Raw genomic sequence first — 19,571 nt, forward strand, 5'->3', positions numbered from 1 at the left:
AAAATTTGTGACCCATAACATTGGCAGAGATTCCATCTAATGCCATTTCATTTTTTCAAGGCACTCATTTTTATGGAATTGTAAATCAGAACAGCTTTACTATGGGACAATTGGATGATATAAATTAAAAGTTTTGATTGGTTTTGGTTTTATGGTATTAGGTAGGGGAAGTGTTTCCAAGTCAGATATAATATCTATTCCCATAAAGCATTCAGATAAGGGAGACACAACCTCTTCATATAAGGCCTGTCATTCAAACCTTTACCTTAATCTTATTACCAGTAACAGGATTATTATTGTTATTATTATCGATAATCTTACACATTCCTATATTCACTCAGTTTTTTAATTGTAGCCCATTTTAGGGCTTTACCAACAGATGTTGGTACCACAATGCATGAGGCTCCTGTGTCAAGGAACCTCAGAAAGTTCTCTTCATTCCCTGGCCATTTTACCTGCTCCTGCGCATTAGGTTTTAGGTTCCCAGCCACAGAACCCTGGCACTTTTGTCAGTCTTTATCTTGACTAATTTGACCGACTATTGGCTTAGAAGATACCAGGTCAGGGTTTTCACTATATTCTTTATTTTTCCAGTTTTTAAAATTCCTGTAAACCAGGGAAATTGAGCAGGACTTGTTTGGGCATTTTAATGTTGGGGGGCCAGCAGGAGGTCCATTTGTTCTACCTAAACTTTGGTAGTACTGTATTTGGTAATACTAGTAGGACCTTCTTTAATCCCATCAATATTCGTTTTATTCATCATAAGTGGAGGAACATGTATAGTCTGATATTTTGCTGTCTTTCAATCATTTAAAAACTATATCTTTGCATACCGTGTGTGGATCATGGTCAAGCTCTGGTCTTCCCACACTCCTTATCACTTATATCAAGTGCTCCAACACAGTATGGTTATACCTGTCATTAAGCTGTCGGAACAATGTTTAAAAATCTATCTATTCTTTAAATTAACCCGAGTGCTTAATTTTCTAAAAGCAAGCACTCAAAGAAACCCAACTCCTCTCCCGCTCCCCACCCCCCATCCCACCTCACGGATGACTAGTCGCTGGAGAGAGAGTTCTGGAAGAGACAATCCCTGATACTTGTATTGGTATTCAGTAGTTTCATTGGTAAAGGGCAGCATCCTGCAGTTTGAAAGCCATAAACGCGGCATATCTATTGTGATATTACAATGCCACTAAGCCATGCTTCCATTCTGTCAGCAGTGTTCATTTTTGATAGTTTTGCACTTTTATGCCACGGGTTCCTCAGGAGCAGCTGGCCACCAAAACACATTCTGTACCCTTTCCAGAGATGCCCAACACCTAGCGGCCTCAGGGAAGCCAGGGAAGGACCCGAGCGCAAAGCCGGGGGAAGAGAGAGGGGCTGGTCCCACCAGCCACAGTCGCCTTGCTGCGCCCTCGCCAACAGAGGGCGCCCGCGCCTCCCCAGCCCGCTTCCCAGCGGAGAGTGCCGCGTTCTGTGCACCGCGCGGGCCCCGCCTCCCATACAGGCCCCGCCCCTCTCCCACCCTGGCTTCTCGCTAGGCCCCGCCCCTGGACCGGCGTGGCCACTCCCCCGCCCCCGCCCCTTCGCCCTGTCCCGCTCCTCGCTAGGCCCCGCCCAGCGCCCCGCCCCGCCCCCTCGCCCTGTCCCGCTCCTCGCTAGGCCCCGCCCAGCGCCCCGCCCCGCCCCCTCGCCCAGCCCTGCTTTGCGGCGGTGCGGCCTCAGAGAGGGATCAGACCTGCCCCGCGCCCAGGGGTTCCCCGCTGTGGTGGCCCAAGCATGGAGGGCGAGAGTACGTCGGCGGTGCTTTCGGGCTTCGTGCTCGGCGCGCTGTCCTTCCAGCACCTCAACACGGACTCGGACTCGGTGAGCTGAGGGGCGGGGCGGGATCCGGCGTCGCCTCGGAAGAGGCCGAACGCCCTCCCCGCCGTTGCCCACGAGCTCCCGGGGCCGCAGCGCCGGCCTCAGCCCGCGGGCGCTGCCGCCTCCCGCCCCTGGGCAGCCCGAGGGCCTCCCGCCCGCGAGGTCTTTGCGGGATGAGCCCTCCCTTTGCGAAGCAGCGTTGTTCCGAGCCCGGACCGAGTGACCCGCACGCCCCCCCGTTTCTGTCTCCCCCGCTCCCCCTTTCTCTCTCCCCCGCCCCCCTTCTCGGCCCGGCTGGCTGTGAGTAGAAAGCACACCGCGTTCCGCCGCCCGGGCTGGGGCTGGGGCTGGGCGGCTCCCTGTCCTCCGTTACCAACGGTCGTTCTCACCACAGCCGAGTTCGCTGAAATGGTAGCCGGTTACGGGATAAAGAGGCGCTGCACCCAGGGGCCATTTTGGGGGGAATCTAAGTGGGTGAAAAAGCCTAATTGGGTATCGGATCTCTGACGTTTGCATCAGTATTAAATTTATTAAGTTGTAAGGCCTCAGGTAGTTCCTTTTCTGATGTTTTCAGTTATGATTTAAATAGTTATGCTCAAATATTAGATATTGAAATGCTTATTTCATACTAATTGCCTAGGTTAAAACCCTCTGAAGTAATGAAGTAGTTTTTAAAATACAGTGTCTATTTTTAAAAACGTATTTTTATGAAAGTAAACACTGTAAAACTTTGAGCCCAGGAAGTAGTGCCCTAGAGTAAGTGCTTAATAACTTGCTAGTAGTTTAGAAAATACAGAACAAACTCTAGTTATTTCTTAAATAACCTTGATTAACACCTAGAAAAGACAAATAGGACTCTTTTGATATATGTAGCTGCGGAAATTATTTTGGAATGTCCTAGTGTAAATGTAAACAGAATGGGTCCATAAGTCCTCTGTAGCATAATTAGCCCTTGGGAAGTGTCATACATAATGCTAGGCCCTTGTTTCTTAGATCTTTTTCCTTTAGTCTTTAAAGGGTGATTTTTTTTTCCTTTTTAAAAATATGTTTATATTGATATTTAGAGAGAGGGGGAGGGAGAGGGAGAGATAGAAACTTGGATTGGCTGCCTCCTGCACGCTCCCTGCTGGGGAAGGACCCTGAAACCTGGGCCTGTGCCCTGACCGAGAATCAAACCTGTGACCCCCTGGTGCAGAAGGTAGCTGATAGATGATGTTTCCCAACTAAAATTGGAATGCATCTAGTCTTTGTTTTCTGTGCCCCCAAGCTGGAAGCACATACTGTATACATTGTTAAATTCTTGAGAGGTTGGTTAGTTAAGTGACTGAATGGTCATACTACCAGTATATTCCATATATTTACCTTTTCTTATTTTTATCCATAGGAAGGTTTTCTCCTTGGGGAAGTGAAAGGTGAAGCCAAGAATAGCATTACTGATTCCCAAATGGATGATGTTGAAGTTATTTATACAATAGGTGAGTAACTTATTTCTTTGTCTCCTATTGTTGATGGTTTATGCTAAAAAGGGGTCAACATAAATTACTTTTTAAATTGATTTAAAAAACAAAATTTTTTTTTTTAATATATATATTTTATTGATTTTTTACAGAGAGGAAGAGAGAGGGATAGAGAGTTAGAAACATCGATGAGAAACATCGATCAGCTGCCTCTTGCACATCCCCCACCGGGGATGTGCCCGCAACCAAGTACATGCCCTTGACCGGAATCGAACCTGGGACCCTTCAGTCCGCAGGCTGACGCTCTATCCACTGAGCCAAACCGGTTTCGGCAAAACAAAAATTTTTTAAAAGACCACATTGCCTTTATTTCTCTTTAAAAAAACAACTTAAAAAATATATATTTTTTAAATATGTTCTTATTGATTTGAGAGAGAGAGGAATGGAGAGTGATGGAGAGATAGAAACATTGATGAGAAAGAAACATCATCTATCAGCTACCTTCTGCACACCGCTTACTGGGAAGCAAGCCCACAACCTGGCATGTGCCCTGACAGGAATCAAACCCATGATCCCTTGGTTCATTGGTCAACACTCAACCACTGAGCAACACCATTCAGGCTTGTCCTCATTTCTCAATTAAAATTATGGCCATGGCCTAGTCTAAAGCAGAAGAAGTTTGGGATGTAAGCATATAACATTACTGTAGGGAAACAATGATGGCAGCTGTTCTTTCAGGGGGAAAAGAGGAAAAAGAGAGCTTTAAAATATATAGGGGAGTTTTCTGATTAACATATACAGCTTTTTTTGAACATTTTTTCTTTAAATATGTTTCTGTTGATCTAGCCCACAACCCGGTCATGTGCACTGAGCAGGAATCAAACCAGCGACCTTTTGGTACATGGGACAACGCTCACTTAATCAACTAAGCCACACTGGCCAGGGCCTGAGCATATTTCTTTAAACAAAAATTGGTGGTGTACTTTATAAAATTTTGCATCATGACACCATTGTATCATGACCATTTTCCCATGTTAAATTATCCTCTATCATTTTTTATAACTGCATTGTATTCTCTATGGCCTTCTATGGACTTTCAGCAGTCCTTAAAATAAGTAAATTATAATCAGAGTTATTTCCAATTTTTATTATCATAAGTTATACTACAGTGAACATCCTTGTATAGATATTGTCCTTGTTATAGATATTTTCCTGGCAATATGATTATAATGTCAAAGGGTATGAACCTTTTTTTTCTTTCTTTTTTTTTTTTTTATATATTTTATTGATTTTTTTACAGAAAGGAAGGGAGAGGGATGGAGAGTTGGAAACATCGATGAGAGAGAAACATTGATCAGCTGCCTCCTGCACACCTTCTACTGGGGATGTGCCCACAACCAGGGTACATGCCCTTGACTGGAATCGAACCTGGGACCCTTCAGTCCACAGGCTGATGCTCTATCCACTGAGCCAAACCAGTTAGGGCACCTTTTTTTTTCTTAAAGATATATTTTCATTGATCTCAGAGAGGGAGAGGAAGAGAGAGAGAGGAACATCATTGATGAGAGAGAATCACTGATCAGCTGCCTCCTGCATGCCCCCCACAAAGGATTGAGCCTGCAACCCAGGCATGTGCCCTAACTGGGAATCAAACTGTGACCTCTTGGTTCATAGGTCTGAGCTCAACCACTGAGCCACACCTGCCAGGCAGGGTTATGAACATTTTTAAAGTTCTTGATCTGTACTCTCAGATTGCTTTTCAGAAAGATATAAGTTTACTAGAGGCCCGGTGCACAAAAATTTGTGCACTCGGCAGGGGTGGGGGGGTGGGGGAGGGTCCCCTCAGCCTGGCCTGTGCCCTCTTGCAGTCTGGGACCCCTCGGGGGATGACCACCTGCTGGCTTAGGCCTACTCCTCGGGGGATTGGGCCTAAGCTGGCAATCAGACATCCCTCTCTCTAGCAGCCCGGCAGCCCTCGGGGGATGTCCACTTGCCAGCGGGGAGCAGACCTAAGCTGCAGTTGGACATCCTTAGCGCTGTTGAGGAGGCGGGAGAGGCTCCCACCACCACTGCTGTACTGGCAGCTATCAACCTGGCTTGTGGCTGAGCAGAGCTCCCCCATGTGGGAGCGCACTGACCACCAGAGGGCAGCTCCTGCATTGAGCGTCTGCCCCCTGGTGGTCAGTGTGTGTCATAGTGACCAGTCATTCCCAGTCTTTCTGCTGTTAGGGTCAGTTTGCATATTACCCTTTTACTATATAGGATAGAGGCCTGGTGCATGGGTGGGGGCCTGCTGGTTTGCCCTGAAGGGTGTCCCGGATCAGGGAGGGGGTCCCACTGGGGTGCCTGGCCAGCCTGGGTGAGGGGCTGATGGATTTTTGCAGCTGGTCACATCCCCTTCAGGGTGGGGGTCCCTACGGGGGTGCCTGGCCAGCCTGGATGAGGGGCTGATGGCTGTTTTTAGACTGGCCACACCCCTTTTAGGGTGGGGGTCCCCACTGGGGTGCCTGGCCAGTCTGGGTGAGGGGCCGAGGGCAGTTTTCAGGCTGGCTGACTGAAGCTCCCAGCCTCTTCTTTTTTTCTTTTTTTTTTATTCTGGGATTTATTTACCTTCTATAATTAAAACTTTGTTGCCGTCACTGGAGCTGAGAGCGGGCTCCTGCTCGCTCCAGCTGTGAGGCCACGGCCTGCTGAAAGCAGGTATCTGGGGTTTGTTTAGCTTCAATAATTGAAACTTTGTTGCTTTCGGAGCTCAGAGCTGGGCCGTGGCAGGCGGGGAACCTTGGCTTCCTCCATCACTGGAGCAAGCAAGCCTCCTACTCGCTTCAGCTGCGTGGCTGCCAGCCGCCATCTTTGTTGGCGGTTAATTTGCATATCGCACTGATTAGCCAATGGGAGGTGTAGCGAAGGTACGGTCAATTACCATGTTTGTCTATTATTCGATAGGATATTCACATTATTCATGTCATTTTTTGTTTGCCACTTTAAAAAGTTAAAAATGGAAGTACATATATGTAAATTTACATGTGTGTATAAATATAGTGTATATGTGTAAAGTAAATATATAAAGTCAATTTAAACTCACTCTCATTAGTTTCCTCTGTGGCCACCACTATTGGTTTCATATGTATTAGTATATGTTTCATTTACACAAATGGGATCATCTATACATGAATAAATATCTCCAAGATGTTATTAGTACAGAAGAATGCCATTGTATATAGTTTGTCATTCTTACTAATGGCTTCAGAGTCCCACTATACGGACATACCATAACTTATTTAAACAGCTATGAATGACTTTCTATTTGTAATAAAATAGTAGACATTTTATTGTGCATATATCTTTTTTGCCTTTGAATATATCTGAAAGTCAGATTCCTAGAGGTAGACATATTGCCTTTTGGAAAAGTCATGCCATCCTAGACTCCTCAATATGTAAAAGTACCTGGGTCCCCATAATCTTGCCACCACTGGTTATTATCAGGTCTTTTAATTTTTGCCAACTTGATAAGTAAAAAAATCATTTTAATTTGCATTTCTTAATTACAAGTGAGATTGAGAGTTTATGTATTTGACCTTTTTTTGAGGGGGGGGGGGGGCGTTTTCTTTTAATCGGTATGCTGCCCAAAGTATCAAACACACTTTGAGGAGTTTAAATAAGCAACCATTTACTGAGTCCTTGTGCCAGGGATAGTGCTCAGCTTTAAGGTGTCAGCCAAGTGCTATAGAAACGCTTATTTGCTCAAATTATTTTAAAATGTTAGATTACTTTAAGACACATGATAACAGATAAAATCCAAGATATATAAATTCCTATATTGCTTTGGTTAATGAAATTTTCATTTTATACTCTCTGTTATCTGCACCAGAGAATGTTTAGCTGTTATCAGCTACAAAGACTTATCTGTTCAGTGGTTTTTCAGACAGAGATTTATCTGAGGGTAGCATACATTTGCTAGAAGAAAAATGTCTAAGGAAGATGATCACTTTCCCTATTTAGATTTATTTCTATTGACAAGAAATAAAACTAGCCTCTTAAAAGAGGTTTTGCCCTGGCCCGGTATGGCTCAGTTGGTTAGAGCATCGTCCCATGCCCTGTAAAGAAAAAGATGTTTGGGGTTTTTTCTTGATAGTTTGTAGTTAACATTAACAAATCCTTTGTGAGACAACTACTTGTAATAACAAAAGATTATCCCATTAACAGCTGTTTTTATCAATTGAGTAAAATTAGAGCATAACCCGTTTTAGAACTCAAAGGAAAAATTGCAACTTTGAATTTATCTTTTGTGTTGTTGTTAGTAACATACATAGAAGGAATATACCACTCTAGTTAGGAGTGAAGCTCTTTGAATGTTGGCCCTACCACTGGCTTGGGAGAGTCACTTAATCTCTCTGCCTGTTCCTTCATCTTTAAAACGGAAGGAATAACATCTGTCTCATAGGTTTGTTCTGAGGTTTAAATGAGATAATGGTAAAGTACTTCCTGGGACGAAGTATTTGACATATGTTATTCAAATAACAATTAATGTAATTGTAACTAAAAATTCTTTTTTCCAGACATTCAGAAATATATTCCATGTTATCAGCTTTTTAGGTGAGTAAGCAAGAGCAAGTAAATGATCCACTGTGAAAATTACTCTGCAAGTGAAGTAATTTTTAAAACTAACAGAGTATCTCTGTTATATATGGTGCTGCTGTTTAAAATGAAAAGACTTTTTTTTAATACATGAAAATTTACTTGTTCATTTCAACCCTAATATTTCATTCTTTGTATTTATATGCTTGTGTTAGCTGGTCTCTACTGCCTCTCCCAGGTACCAGTTTACTTTGAGGATTGCTTTTCCTTCTCACACCCACTCATCTCATTGCATTATTATAAACTCAGTGACACAATTTCATACATCAACTGCAGCCTTTTTTCCTACCCTTTTATTCTAGTTTATCATAGGTTTCTTCACTTATTGTATTTTTTTAATGTTATATTTTGTCGATTAACCAGTTAGGTTCTTTACCCTGCTTCCTTTTGCTATTCTAGGGTGAAAACTTGTGCTCTTAGTCCTATAGATAGAAGTAGTATTGTTAGCTCTTAATATAAGCTGTGGTATTTTTAAATACTTTTTATTGAAGTATTGTTACATACATTTGGAAAAGTACACAAATGAATGTTCATAAAACAAACAGTTATAACTATAACATGGTATAGTTTTAATGAAATAGCTTTATGATTTATATAAACTGTATATGAATAATCAACATTATTATCTTACAGTCACACTTAGTGATTGTGTAAGAGTTGCAATGGAGCACATGGTTAAGGTGATAAAAATTTATGGTAGGGGATGATAGAAATAAAGGCTTATTATAGACTTAAATTGCTGCACCAATAAGAGGTACAGCTCATATAGTGCCTTACATACAATGAACATACAAACATATTTGTTGAATGACTAAGGGATTCTTGGTGGAGATTCATGAAAAGTATTTCTCTGGACCTGCCTTTGGAAGATGGAACACTTTATTTTGTCTATTTTTCCATTAAAAACATTTTTTTTTTTTTATAATCCTCATCCGAGGATATTTTCCCACTGATTTTTAGAGAGTGTGAAGAGAGAGGGAAAGACAGAGAGAAACATCAATGTGAGAGAAACACATTGATTGGTTGCCTCCTGCACAGGCACCAGGGCCCAAGCTGGGGAGGAGCCTGCAACCGAGGTACCTGTTCCTGACTGGAATTGAACCTGGGACCCTTCAGTCTGCAGGCCAATGCTCTATCCACTGAGCCAAACCAGCTAGGGGTCCATTAAAAACTTTTAATGTAAGCATTTGTAATTTAAAAAGAAAAAACATTGTCCATTAGGATATACCTTCAGTTCTATGTAACTTAATTTTTAGTGTACAGATTAGAATTACCATTAAACTTATTACAGTGACTTATTTATAAAGGATTTTGCATTACAGATAGTGCACCATCATAGAAAAGAATATGTTTTATCTCAATTAATGTTAACAGAAGGAAAATATTACATGCATTCCTTGTTGGAAGGGAAAGAAGGCTGGAAGTAAACGCTTTAGAGTTTAAAATCTTTTAGAATTATCTTTTAATTCTCCCTACATCTTTGACTTTCCAGCTACAGAACAACGAACACTAAACTAAAGCAGTACCTATTTTGTGCTCCCCTGCACTCCCCATTCAAAACAAAACAAAACAAAACAAAACAAAAAAAACAACCAACTCCTAAACACTTCTCTTAATTTAATGCAAATACTGCCTTTGGAATTAACAATGAATAAATCGTCTTTTCATTATTGTGCTCCAATACTCATTTCACATCTCTTTTGTATGTATCAATATTTTCCTTTAAGTTTTAATAAGTAAATTATGAATTAATTTTGAACTGGCTGCGTGAATTCACAAATACCTGTATTTAATGAATAGTGTTTTATTTCAAGAAAATGTGATGCCCAAAGTTATCTCTTGAGGTTTCTCTACCCCTTTTCCTTTTTCATTGCTTATGGACCTCATATTTCTACCACTTTAAATCTAATACTTTGAGAACGTTCTCTACTATTTATTTTAGAACTTCATCTGACAAGCAGGTAGGTATATATGGATTTGGGTTGGGTAGTTAGGTTAGGAGGAACTAAAATTAAAGGTGCTAATAAAATCATATTTTTAGCTTATTTGAAATGCCTTTAATTTTGGCTTTTACAGTTTCTACAATTCTTCTGGTGAGTTAAATGAGCAAGCACTGAAGAAAATACTATCAAGTATCAAAAAGGTATTCCCTGACTTACCTTGTCTTTTATATCATAAGTATTATTTTCAGTTCCTAAAAGCATGTAACACTTTGACAGAACTTTTAAGCACCATGTGTCATCACGGTGTCCTATAAAGCAGGTGAAGTAAGGCTTGTTCTTTCCAGAAATTTAAAGGGGCTCCTCTGAAAGCAAAACTAGTCATTAAAAGAATTAATCTTGTTTTCATTCTTCCCTTGACTAGTCTAATGAACACTGATCTCTTCCTCTTCTACTTTCCCACCGTAGCCCTTCCCAGTGCCATTTATTCTAGGACTTAATCCATTACTGTTTTTACATAGCTGCAGTTACTTGTTTTTATAGTGCAGGGATGATTTCCTATACAGCACCTAATTTGATTCCTCCACAGCATACCTGGTGTTCAGTTAAAATTTGTTGAATGATCAAAATAGATAGTTTTTCCCAAATACAAAATTTTTTCAGGGTACTGTTTTCCTCTTAAAACTTTTTGATCTCTGAGTTGAAAATAAAAGTAAATTCAATAAAAGAAGTTTCTTTCAAAAAAATCCTTTGTCGTAAATTATATTTTTTAAACGTACCTGTAAAAATGTTTTAGTTGTAAAGAGACGTAACTTTACCCGGCCAGTATAGCTCAGTTGTTGAGCGTCAACCTATGAACCAGGAGGTCATGGTTCAATTCCTGATAGGGGAACAAGCCCGGGTTTCGGGCTCAATCCCCAGTAGGGTGTGTACAGGAGGCAGCCATTTAATGATTCTCTCTCATCATTGATGTTTCTATCTCTCCCTCTCCCTTCTTCTCTGAAATCAATAAAAATATATTTTTTTAAAAAGTAATTTTAACTTCCTCAATTTAAATGAGCAAATATAAAACTTAGTTGCTGAAATGGTCACAGACAGATCTCTAAGCGAAGTGATTGTTTTTCTCTTTTTTTACAATTACTAAGTTTCAGCAAATGAGATTAATTTTGTAATTTAAAAAAAAAGGTTTAGTAACACTTAACAACACATTTCTTTAGCATGTTCACAACCCTTTCACATGATCTTATTCAATCTTGAAACCAATTCTCTGGGGTAGGTGATAAATCATTACCATATAAATTTCAGTTTTAAAAGCTACTAGGTTCAACTTACTTATTTAACAAACCAAGTATCCATATAGGAATTCAACTTGTTTTCATTGACATTTTCTTAGCTTAAATTTTGACTAAAGATTAAGATTTTTTTTTAATTTTATTTTTCCCTCCTGAACAGGCATTTAATAGTCTTATTTCATTTGGAAGCAGTAATTGGAGAATAAGTTACAGGGACAGACAAAAAAAAACAAAACTCACACAACTTAAAGTGCTTCAGGCTGCAAACATAATCATGAGGGGCAGGAAGAGACCACCTAGCTATCTCCCCTCACCTCTGAGACAGGAGGGTCATTGTCTGGGTCCCTTTAGCATCACCACCCTCTAATCTCAGCCCTAGGGTGAGTAGGTGGGGGATAATGTCAGAGGCAGGAAAGACAACTTAATAGGAATGAGAAACCACTTTGTAAACTTAGAACCAGGGAACAAGACAGGGAAACAAGGGAGCTCTTAGAACCCTTGCCCTGACCAAGGGGTGGAACCAGCACCCCTTCTCCCCCACCCCCCACCCCCCCACCAGGAAGTCAGGGAAATACTGTTGGTTTAGTGCTGCAGTCATACCTGCCCATTTCACCTCATCAGCAGACACAGACAGGCTATGGCCTCCTCACCTACAATGGGAGGCATCCCTAGGGGGAGACAGCCTGGAACAAGGACCCCCTCCAGAGACATTCGATTTCTGGGAGTGTAAGAGGGCCTGCAAGGTGCTACCTTATGGGCTCCACCACCAGGACTTTGCACTTGCAGTTGCAATCTTGTGCAGAGAGCACAGCCTTTTCTGGGGGCAGGTAGAGGGAGCGGCCAACTAGGGAGGCCACAGCGGGTGTGATGGCCCTGTGCTCCATCACACTGCCGAACCTGGAGGAAGGCAGAGGATGTGGGCTCTAGTTAAACCTCAGGGCCGCTTCCTGCTCCCACTCCAATTTCGGCCTCTGCTGAGTCCAGTGGTTCCCCTCCCTTGGTTCCATACCTCATGAGGTGGCTGCGGGAAGGCTGTTGGTGGGAGAAGGACTGAGAGCGGCCCAGGCTAGCCTGGTGCCTCTCCACCAAGTCCTGGATAGCTGGGCTGCTGGGACTGCTCTTTCCAGAGAGGGGCTGGGCCTCGGGGGGAGCATGGGACACACTAGCAGTGAATTGTAGCTTCAATTTCATGTGCTGGCTCAGCTGGGGTGGAAAGACATAGATCAGCATTCCCACTTGGCTTCCAGGCCCCAGACCTATCAAATCACCTTTCCCCTTGACAGACCAATATTGGACCTAAATTCCACCTTCCCTCGGCCTGCCTTTACTGCCACCCATTGTATTTCATCTCCAGCAGTTAGCAGCCCTGATGCCTCCTATCCCAACATTCTGCATCACCCACCACACCGTCCACCCCCTCCCCAGCACCTTCCCAGCCCACCTCAAAGAGCCCTGTCCTTAGAGCCTGGAAGGCTACACTGAAGGTGAGTGCACTGCCCTTCCAGAAAACTAGGGTTGAGAGGCGTGTGGCAGACAATGGAGTCTAGGCAGCCTGCATGGCCCGAAGGTCCTCATACAGCTGGTTTCCTGGAGGGGCAGAAACAGCGACCAGTAAACACATCTGTACAGTGTTCCTCAGCAAGGGGCTTCCAGGAGCACAGTCTTGATTGATCCTCAAAGTCAGCCAGCCTGTGTGTGCTCTGGGGTCCACACAAGCCTCACAGCAAGGAAGTCTTGGAGATTGTTGAGCAGCATGTAGGTGACTGAGAAATGCTCATAGGTCCAAACTGGGGACTCACAAGAAGCAGTCATCACAAAGCATGGGCGTCCAGACGAACGCTGGGCAGGTGGTAGTGGGTGTAGATGCTCTGCGTGAAGGGCAGCTTTGGGGTGGACCACTAACCCACAGCAATCAAGGGGACTTCTAGGCCCTTGGCCTTAGGTGTCCCTGGGGCCAGTCTATCCAGTCTAACAGTGAGTGGGAAGATGACCTCATCTGTGGACACAATTGGTTCCTCCACAGGCAGTGTGGTCACCCCCCTGAGGTGGCAGGGCCCAAGTGGTGGGTGAGAAGCGGGCTGCAGCCTCAAACAACCCCCCACTGCCTGGATCCTAGCTCCCCGGGGGTTCAAGAGGCTGATTGCCTGGGCTGCCAGGGTGGTGGCCAGTTCTGCCAGGGCCACCCCCAGCGCTAGAACTCCCTCCTGTCCACCCTCCCCCAACCCCCCGCAGCAAAGCACTAGCAGGAAGCAGACAGTCTCCCCCAAGTAGAGATGGTTGAGCCCGGGGCAGTGCCTGGTACCAGCCTGGGTCCCCCACCAGTGGCATGGCCGAGCTAAAGATTAAGATTTTAAAAGAGCAAAATGCCATAAAAGAAGTTAATCTTTTTTCCCCTAATCTATATTGAATAAAATTTAGTCCTGAAACTGAATAAAAAGTAATTTAACTGCAAGACAGTTTGCATACTTTACAAAGTGTAAAAGTGTATATTTAAGTGTATGTTTTGTTTACATATGCCCCAAATCTTGCTAAATATTAAGAAAGCCATTTTTAAGGCTGTCAATTTTATTGCTTAATTATGATAAGACACATAATAATTGTAATTATTAAGGTGTTTTGTTTTTTTCTGTATTTCCTTTCAGGATGTGGTGGGTTGGTACAAATTCCGACGCCATTCAGACCAGATCATGACATTTAGAGAAAGACTACTTCACAGAAATTTACAGCAGCATCTTTCAAGCCGGGAACTTGTTTTTCTGCTATTAACACCAAGTATAATAACAGAAAGCTGTTCTACTCATCGGCTGGAGCATGCCTTATATAAACCACAGAAAGGGTAAATGTTGGCCAGTCATTGGCTATCCTCAGCTAATAGAAAAATACACTCAATATTTTTATAGCACTTTTAGTAGCTTACCAAGTATTTTCATACATTGTTACATTAGATTGTCATAATATTGCTCTGAAGTGTGTCTTACCATCTGTTCTTAATAGATGGGAAAATGAATGTCAGATAAAGAAATTAGAAGCCCAGTATGGAATGTTGACTTACATTTCTGGCACTGAGGATTTGCTATTATTTAACATAAGGTGGAAAAAATGTGTGCTTTAGATATATTTTTTTAAATATATTTTATTGATTTTTTACGGAGAGGAAGGGAGAGAGATAGAGAGTTAGAAACATCGATAAGAGAGAAACATCAATCAGCTGCCTCCTGCACACTCCCTACTGGGTATGTGCCCACAACCAAGGTACATGCCCTTGACCGGATCAAACCTCGGACCCTTGAGTCCGCAGGCCAACGCTCTATCGACTGAGCCAAACTGGTTAGGACTGTGTGCTTTAGATATTGGTTGCTAAAGGATATAACGTAGAATTTAAACCTAGATACTTGAGCAGCTTTTCTACAACCTCTACAAGGAAGCAAGGTAGTTCTTGATGATCTACCAGAATGGTTTAACAGACTCCCCAAAGGTTATATAAACATTTTCATGGAATATGAGAATTTTAAAAGAGTACCAACTAAGGTTAATTTTATTATTCATGTAAGATAGGCTAAATCTCAACAATACAGCCTTATATTTATACTAGAGGCCTGGTGCACAAAATTTGTGCACTCGTGGAGTCCCTCAACCTGGCCTGTGCCCTCTCACAGTCCAGGAGCCCTTGGGGGATGTCCAACTGATGGCTCAAGCGGGCAGTCAGACATCCTTAGTGCTGCCGCAGAGGCAGGAGAGGCTCCCACCACCACCGCTGCACTCGCCAGCCGTGAGCTTGGCTTCTGACTGAGCGGCGCTCACCCTGTGGGAGCACACTGACCACCGGGGGCAGTTCCTGCATTGAGCGTCTGCCTCCTGGTGGTCAGTGCATGTCATAGCAACTGGTCATTCCTCCATTCAGTATTTGCATATTAGCCTTTTATTATATTGGATGTGCTAATCAGTTACAATAGCCATAAAAGTATTTTTATGTAATTATTTTATACTATGTACATGCCACTTTTTTTTTAACACTCACCTAAGGATATTTTTGCATTGATTTTTATTATTTAAAAAAAATTTTTTAAATATATTTTTTATTTCACAGAGGGAGAGGGAAAGAGAAATAGAAACATCAATGATGAGAGAGAATCATTGATCAGCTGCCTCCTGCAAGTCCCCTACTGGGGATCAAGCCCAAAACCCGGGCATATGCCCTTGACAGGAATCGAACCCAGGACCCTTCAGTCCACAGGCCGACACTCTATTCACTGAAACAAACCAGTTAGGGCTTTCCATTGATTTTTAGAGAGTTTGAAAGGGAGGGGGAGAGACAGAGAGAAACATCAATTGGTTACCTCCAGCACACACTCCAACTAGAACGAGGGATCAAGTCTGCAACAGAGGTATGTGCCCTTGACTGGAATCAAACCTGAGATACTTTAGTCCATGGGCCAATGCTGTAACCACTGAGCTAAACTGACTAGGGCACTTCACAATTTTTAAAAGCCATTTTCCTCAAGTCAGTAAATTCTATCTTCGATAAGTAATAATAGGATTTTTTTGTTTTTTAATCTTGTAGGGGAAAGGTAGTCTATACTAATAAGTAGATGCTAATCTTTGCCTTTATTCTAGGTTTATATTTTAAAATTTTATTTCCTCAGACTTTTTCATAGGATACCTTTAGTGGTGGCCAACCTGGGCATGTCTGAACAACTAGGTTATAAAACTGTATCAGGTTCCTGTACATCCACTGGTTTTAGCCGAGCAGTAAAAACACACAGGTGAGAGTCCTCAATTGCTTCCCCACTAAACTTATTCCTATTCATTTACTGAAATCAATTTTTAAATTATACAACTGAATAAAAATAAAAGGAAAATCGACTAATACCCATATCACTCAAATAAATTAGACATTACTTTTTCCATATTTCCTTCTAACACTTGTCCATTTATAAAATACATAGAGGGAAGTTGCATATTTTAACATAAGAATAAGTAGCTAGCCTTAAAATAATAAATTTTCTAAGGCATCAGTTCAGATTAAAGGCATGAAATTAGACTGCATAATAAATACAAAAAATGAGGCTTTAGCCAAGATTCACACATACTACCAGCTGCTAAGTTACAACTTTTTTGTGATCATTAAAGAAATGACTGTTAGAAATAGCAACACTGGTATTACAGGATACTTCCTAGTGAATAAACTTTCAGAAAAGGCACTAGATTTTATTTATTTTTGTGTTCCCACAGTGCTTACCAGTGTCTTACATTTCGTTGATTCTAAGATGTAGTTTTAAATTTACCTCAAATTGGGATGTTTTACAAACCATGCCTTAGCATTTTTTTCTTCTTGGTATGTAAAATAATGTTGCCTCTTTCAATCAATGAAGCTTTAAGATCAGTAAAATATGACTGTGATTCTTCCATAGCTCAACTACCAATAAGTTTTTCATCATGTCATTAAATGAGTTCTGTACACTTGCCTGATGAAATGATGTTTTACAGCCCCGAGTTTTTTAAAGAAGATGGATCTTTAAAGGAAGTACACAAGATAAATGAAATGTATGCTTCTTTACAAGAGGAATTAAAGGTAACATAACTTGTCCAACACTTAGAGACCACTTTAGAGTTGATATCAAATTGATCATTGAGAATTTTTAGGGATAAATTGACATTAGATTAGATTTAATTTTAGTTTCATTACCTTCAGTAACAAAGACCTTAATCTCAGAAGCCTATACATACAAAAGTTTAGTCTCGCATTATGTCTTGGCTGCAACTCTGCTCCTGTTCTAAGTACTAGTATCTTCATTCTAGGATCCAGACTGAAGGTGCAGCCCTTACATGGGACATGCTCTTCTCATGACAAAGGAAGAGCAAGAAAGCTAGTGGAAGTTCACAGTTCTTAAAACTGCTCAGAGATGGCTTGTCTCTTCCACTTATATTTCATTGGTCAGAGGACATCGCATGACAATAGGTAGGGACATATAATCCTTTTCTAGGATAAAAACAACAGCAAATATTTGGGAACAAGACAGTCTAGCACTGTATTTAGTTCTATCTTTGTCAGTTCAGTCCTTTGAGAAGTAAACATCAAGGTAGGATTAGACAGATTTATTAGGCTGAGAAGGGGAGGGTGCTCCTGAAAAGGAAGACAGAGAAAGCAAATTGGGTAGGAAGAGCTTTATTTAGACTGCAGGATGAGAGAAGTTTCAGCCAGGCAAAGCTGTCCTATAGGAATGGACTTGTAATAATACCCACATGCTCAGTCACTAAGAGCAGCCTAGGGAAAGCCTGGCCTAAGTACAGACACAGTAATGGGTCCAAAAGCATGGCAGCTGGGCTGCTAGTCAACTATGCCTCCTCCAGATGGAGATTACAGTAGTATACTTCCATGGTCACCATACTCATCAATATAGCACACTAAGAGAAATGACGTTAATACATTTTACACACTAATATGAATGATAGTACAGGAATTTTAGAAAAGAGAAACATTCAGAATTCCACTACTGCAATATAACTATTTTCACTTTGCCATATTCTGCAGTTTTTCCCTAATGTATACATGCTTTTATATAGTTGATAGTGATAAAGGCACATCAATGTGTATCATGATTTTTATTTGATATATTAAGTATTTTTCATCTGTAATAGTGTCAACAGTTAAAAATAAAAAAATAGTTTCTTTTACAGGAATTATGAAGGTCCTGTATGAAAATTCTTCCATAACAGTAAAATTCAGTCACTTTTCTTTAATATTAAATGTTTACCTCTCAAAACAGTACAGTATTTTTTGTTTCAAAGCGAGTTATTTTTATTTCAGTGCATTATCAAAGAAATAACTGGTATAATAAAGCTAGGGAAGTTAAGACATCTGTAAAACATTTGCTACCTATAAAGTACCATACAAGTGCTTATTGTTGAGTTCCTCCAAAAAATAGCAAAATTAAAGTTTTTATAAAAGCAAGTAATACTTAATATTATGTACCATGAAGGATTTTATGAACCCAGACTGGGAACTTTATCCATATCCTTGCATTATTTTATTTTGCAGAGTATATGCAAACAAGTAGAAGAGAGTGAAGAAGCAGTAGAGAAACTACTAAAGGATGTAAACAGATTAAAACAAGAAATTAAAAAAAGAAAACAAGCACAGATTCAAGCAGCACGTAAGTAAAAAGTTCGCACACCACCTCTTTTTATGCCTAAAAAAAGTTCTGATTTGAATTATGGATCAGCCAGCTGCACAGATGAATTTGCCCATCTTAAGATTAAAAATAATTGTTTTATTAATACTCTTAAATCCCACTGAGCAAAGAACATGGTACTATTATTGATATATTCTATTGTTGACATTAAAGAATTTAATTATAATATTCTCTTAGAATATTGTTGGCATGAGTAGGAGTTTGGGATTATGCAAGTCATTTTTCTCAGTTTAGACAATTTGATAAAATTGTTAGTATTTCTGACTCAACTTTACTAACAGATAACTATAAATGCTTTGTAGAACAACTATGGTATGTTGAACTGTTACTTTATTTTGTTTTAGGAGAGAAGAATGTCCAAAAAGACCCTCAAGAGAACATTATTCTTTGTCAAGCTTTACGGACCTTTTTTCCAGATTGTGAATTTCTTCACTCATGTGTTATCTCCTTGAAAAATCGGCATATCTCTAAAAGTAGCTGTAATACCAATCACCAACTCAATGTGGTGGACAACCTGACCTTAATGGTAGAATACACCGACATTCCTGAAGCTAGTCCAGCTAGTATTGCACGGCAAGAGATGAAGCGTAAAGCTTTAGATACAGATGACAGACGGCAATTCAAGAAGTCACGGCTGTTGGAGATACAAAGTCAACCATCTAAAACAGATACTGATAGTAGTAACCAAGAAAAATCATCCACAAGCAGCCCAGAAACAGATGAGGAGATTGAGAAAATGAAGGATTCTGGTGACTATCCAAGGTCTCCTACATTTTGATCCTTTTAGGCCAAAAGATTTTTGATCAGCTGTGTTTGGCTATTTGCAGTAATACATTAAAAAGAAAAACCTAACCACACCTAATTTGACAACTATTTTTTAAAGCTATTTCTATTGGACTTTCAAAGCATTTACTTAGTTTTTATTGCAAGAATAACTTTCTTTTTAATGCTCATTTTTCATCAATACAGTAACAAATCAACTTACAGGTATGAAAACAAAATAGCTGACTCTTGGCAATGCAGAACTCAACAGGTAGGAGAGTCATGGGCTTCAGTAAGATTTTTAGGAAGAATGTTTAGTTTAATCCAGTGGTTCCCAAACTTATTTGGCCTACCGCCCCCTTTCCAGAAAAAATATTACTCAGCGCCCCCTGGAAATTAATTTTTTTCAATTTTAATAGCAAT

General features: G+C 41.0%; 1 protein-coding gene and 1 pseudogene across 5 annotated transcripts; one reads left to right on the top strand and one right to left on the bottom strand.

The window, feature by feature from the left end:
• The first annotated feature begins 1,717 nt into the window (after positions 1 to 1,717).
• Positions 1,718 to 19,243, top strand: ABRAXAS1 (abraxas 1, BRCA1 A complex subunit). Of its 5 annotated transcripts, none has more exons than XM_070393511.1 (9): positions 1,718 to 1,869; positions 3,251 to 3,341; positions 7,883 to 7,919; positions 10,038 to 10,104; positions 13,836 to 14,029; positions 15,837 to 15,956; positions 16,681 to 16,765; positions 18,233 to 18,347; positions 18,731 to 19,243. In XM_070393511.1, exons 1-9 carry the CDS (start codon positions 1,783 to 1,785, stop codon positions 19,162 to 19,164), a joined length of 1,230 nt encoding a protein of 409 aa, XP_070249612.1. In that variant the 5' UTR covers positions 1,718 to 1,782; the 3' UTR covers positions 19,165 to 19,243. The 5 variants fall into 5 exon arrangements, with proteins under 5 accessions (XP_070249612.1, XP_070249618.1, XP_070249634.1 ...); XM_070393533.1 differs by having other exon boundaries at positions 1,851 to 1,869; positions 3,255 to 3,341; XM_070393523.1 differs by lacking the exon at positions 1,718 to 1,869 and adding an exon at positions 2,297 to 2,336.
• Positions 11,917 to 13,521, bottom strand: LOC138999076 (trafficking protein particle complex subunit 14-like; annotated as a pseudogene).
• Positions 19,244 to 19,571: the final 328 nt, after the last annotated feature.

This window comes from Myotis yumanensis, unplaced genomic scaffold (genome assembly GCF_028538775.1).
Source record: "Myotis yumanensis isolate MYYU_CA2020_CCGP unplaced genomic scaffold, mMyoYum1.0.hap1 SCAF_1, whole genome shotgun sequence".
NCBI classification, from domain to species: Eukaryota; Metazoa; Chordata; class Mammalia; order Chiroptera; family Vespertilionidae; genus Myotis; species Myotis yumanensis.

Excerpts from the sequence above, each read along its gene's own strand:
- ABRAXAS1 (XM_070393511.1), top strand. The coding sequence starts at position 1,783 with ATGGAGGGCGAGAGTACGTCGGCGGTGCTTTCGGGCTTCGTGCTCGGC. Across the intron at positions 1,870-3,250 it reads TCAACACGGACTCGGACTCG|GAAGGTTTTCTCCTTGGGGA; the intron begins GTGAGCTGAGGG and ends TTTTATCCATAG. Across the intron at positions 16,766-18,232 it reads CTTTACAAGAGGAATTAAAG|AGTATATGCAAACAAGTAGA; the intron begins GTAACATAACTT and ends TTTATTTTGCAG.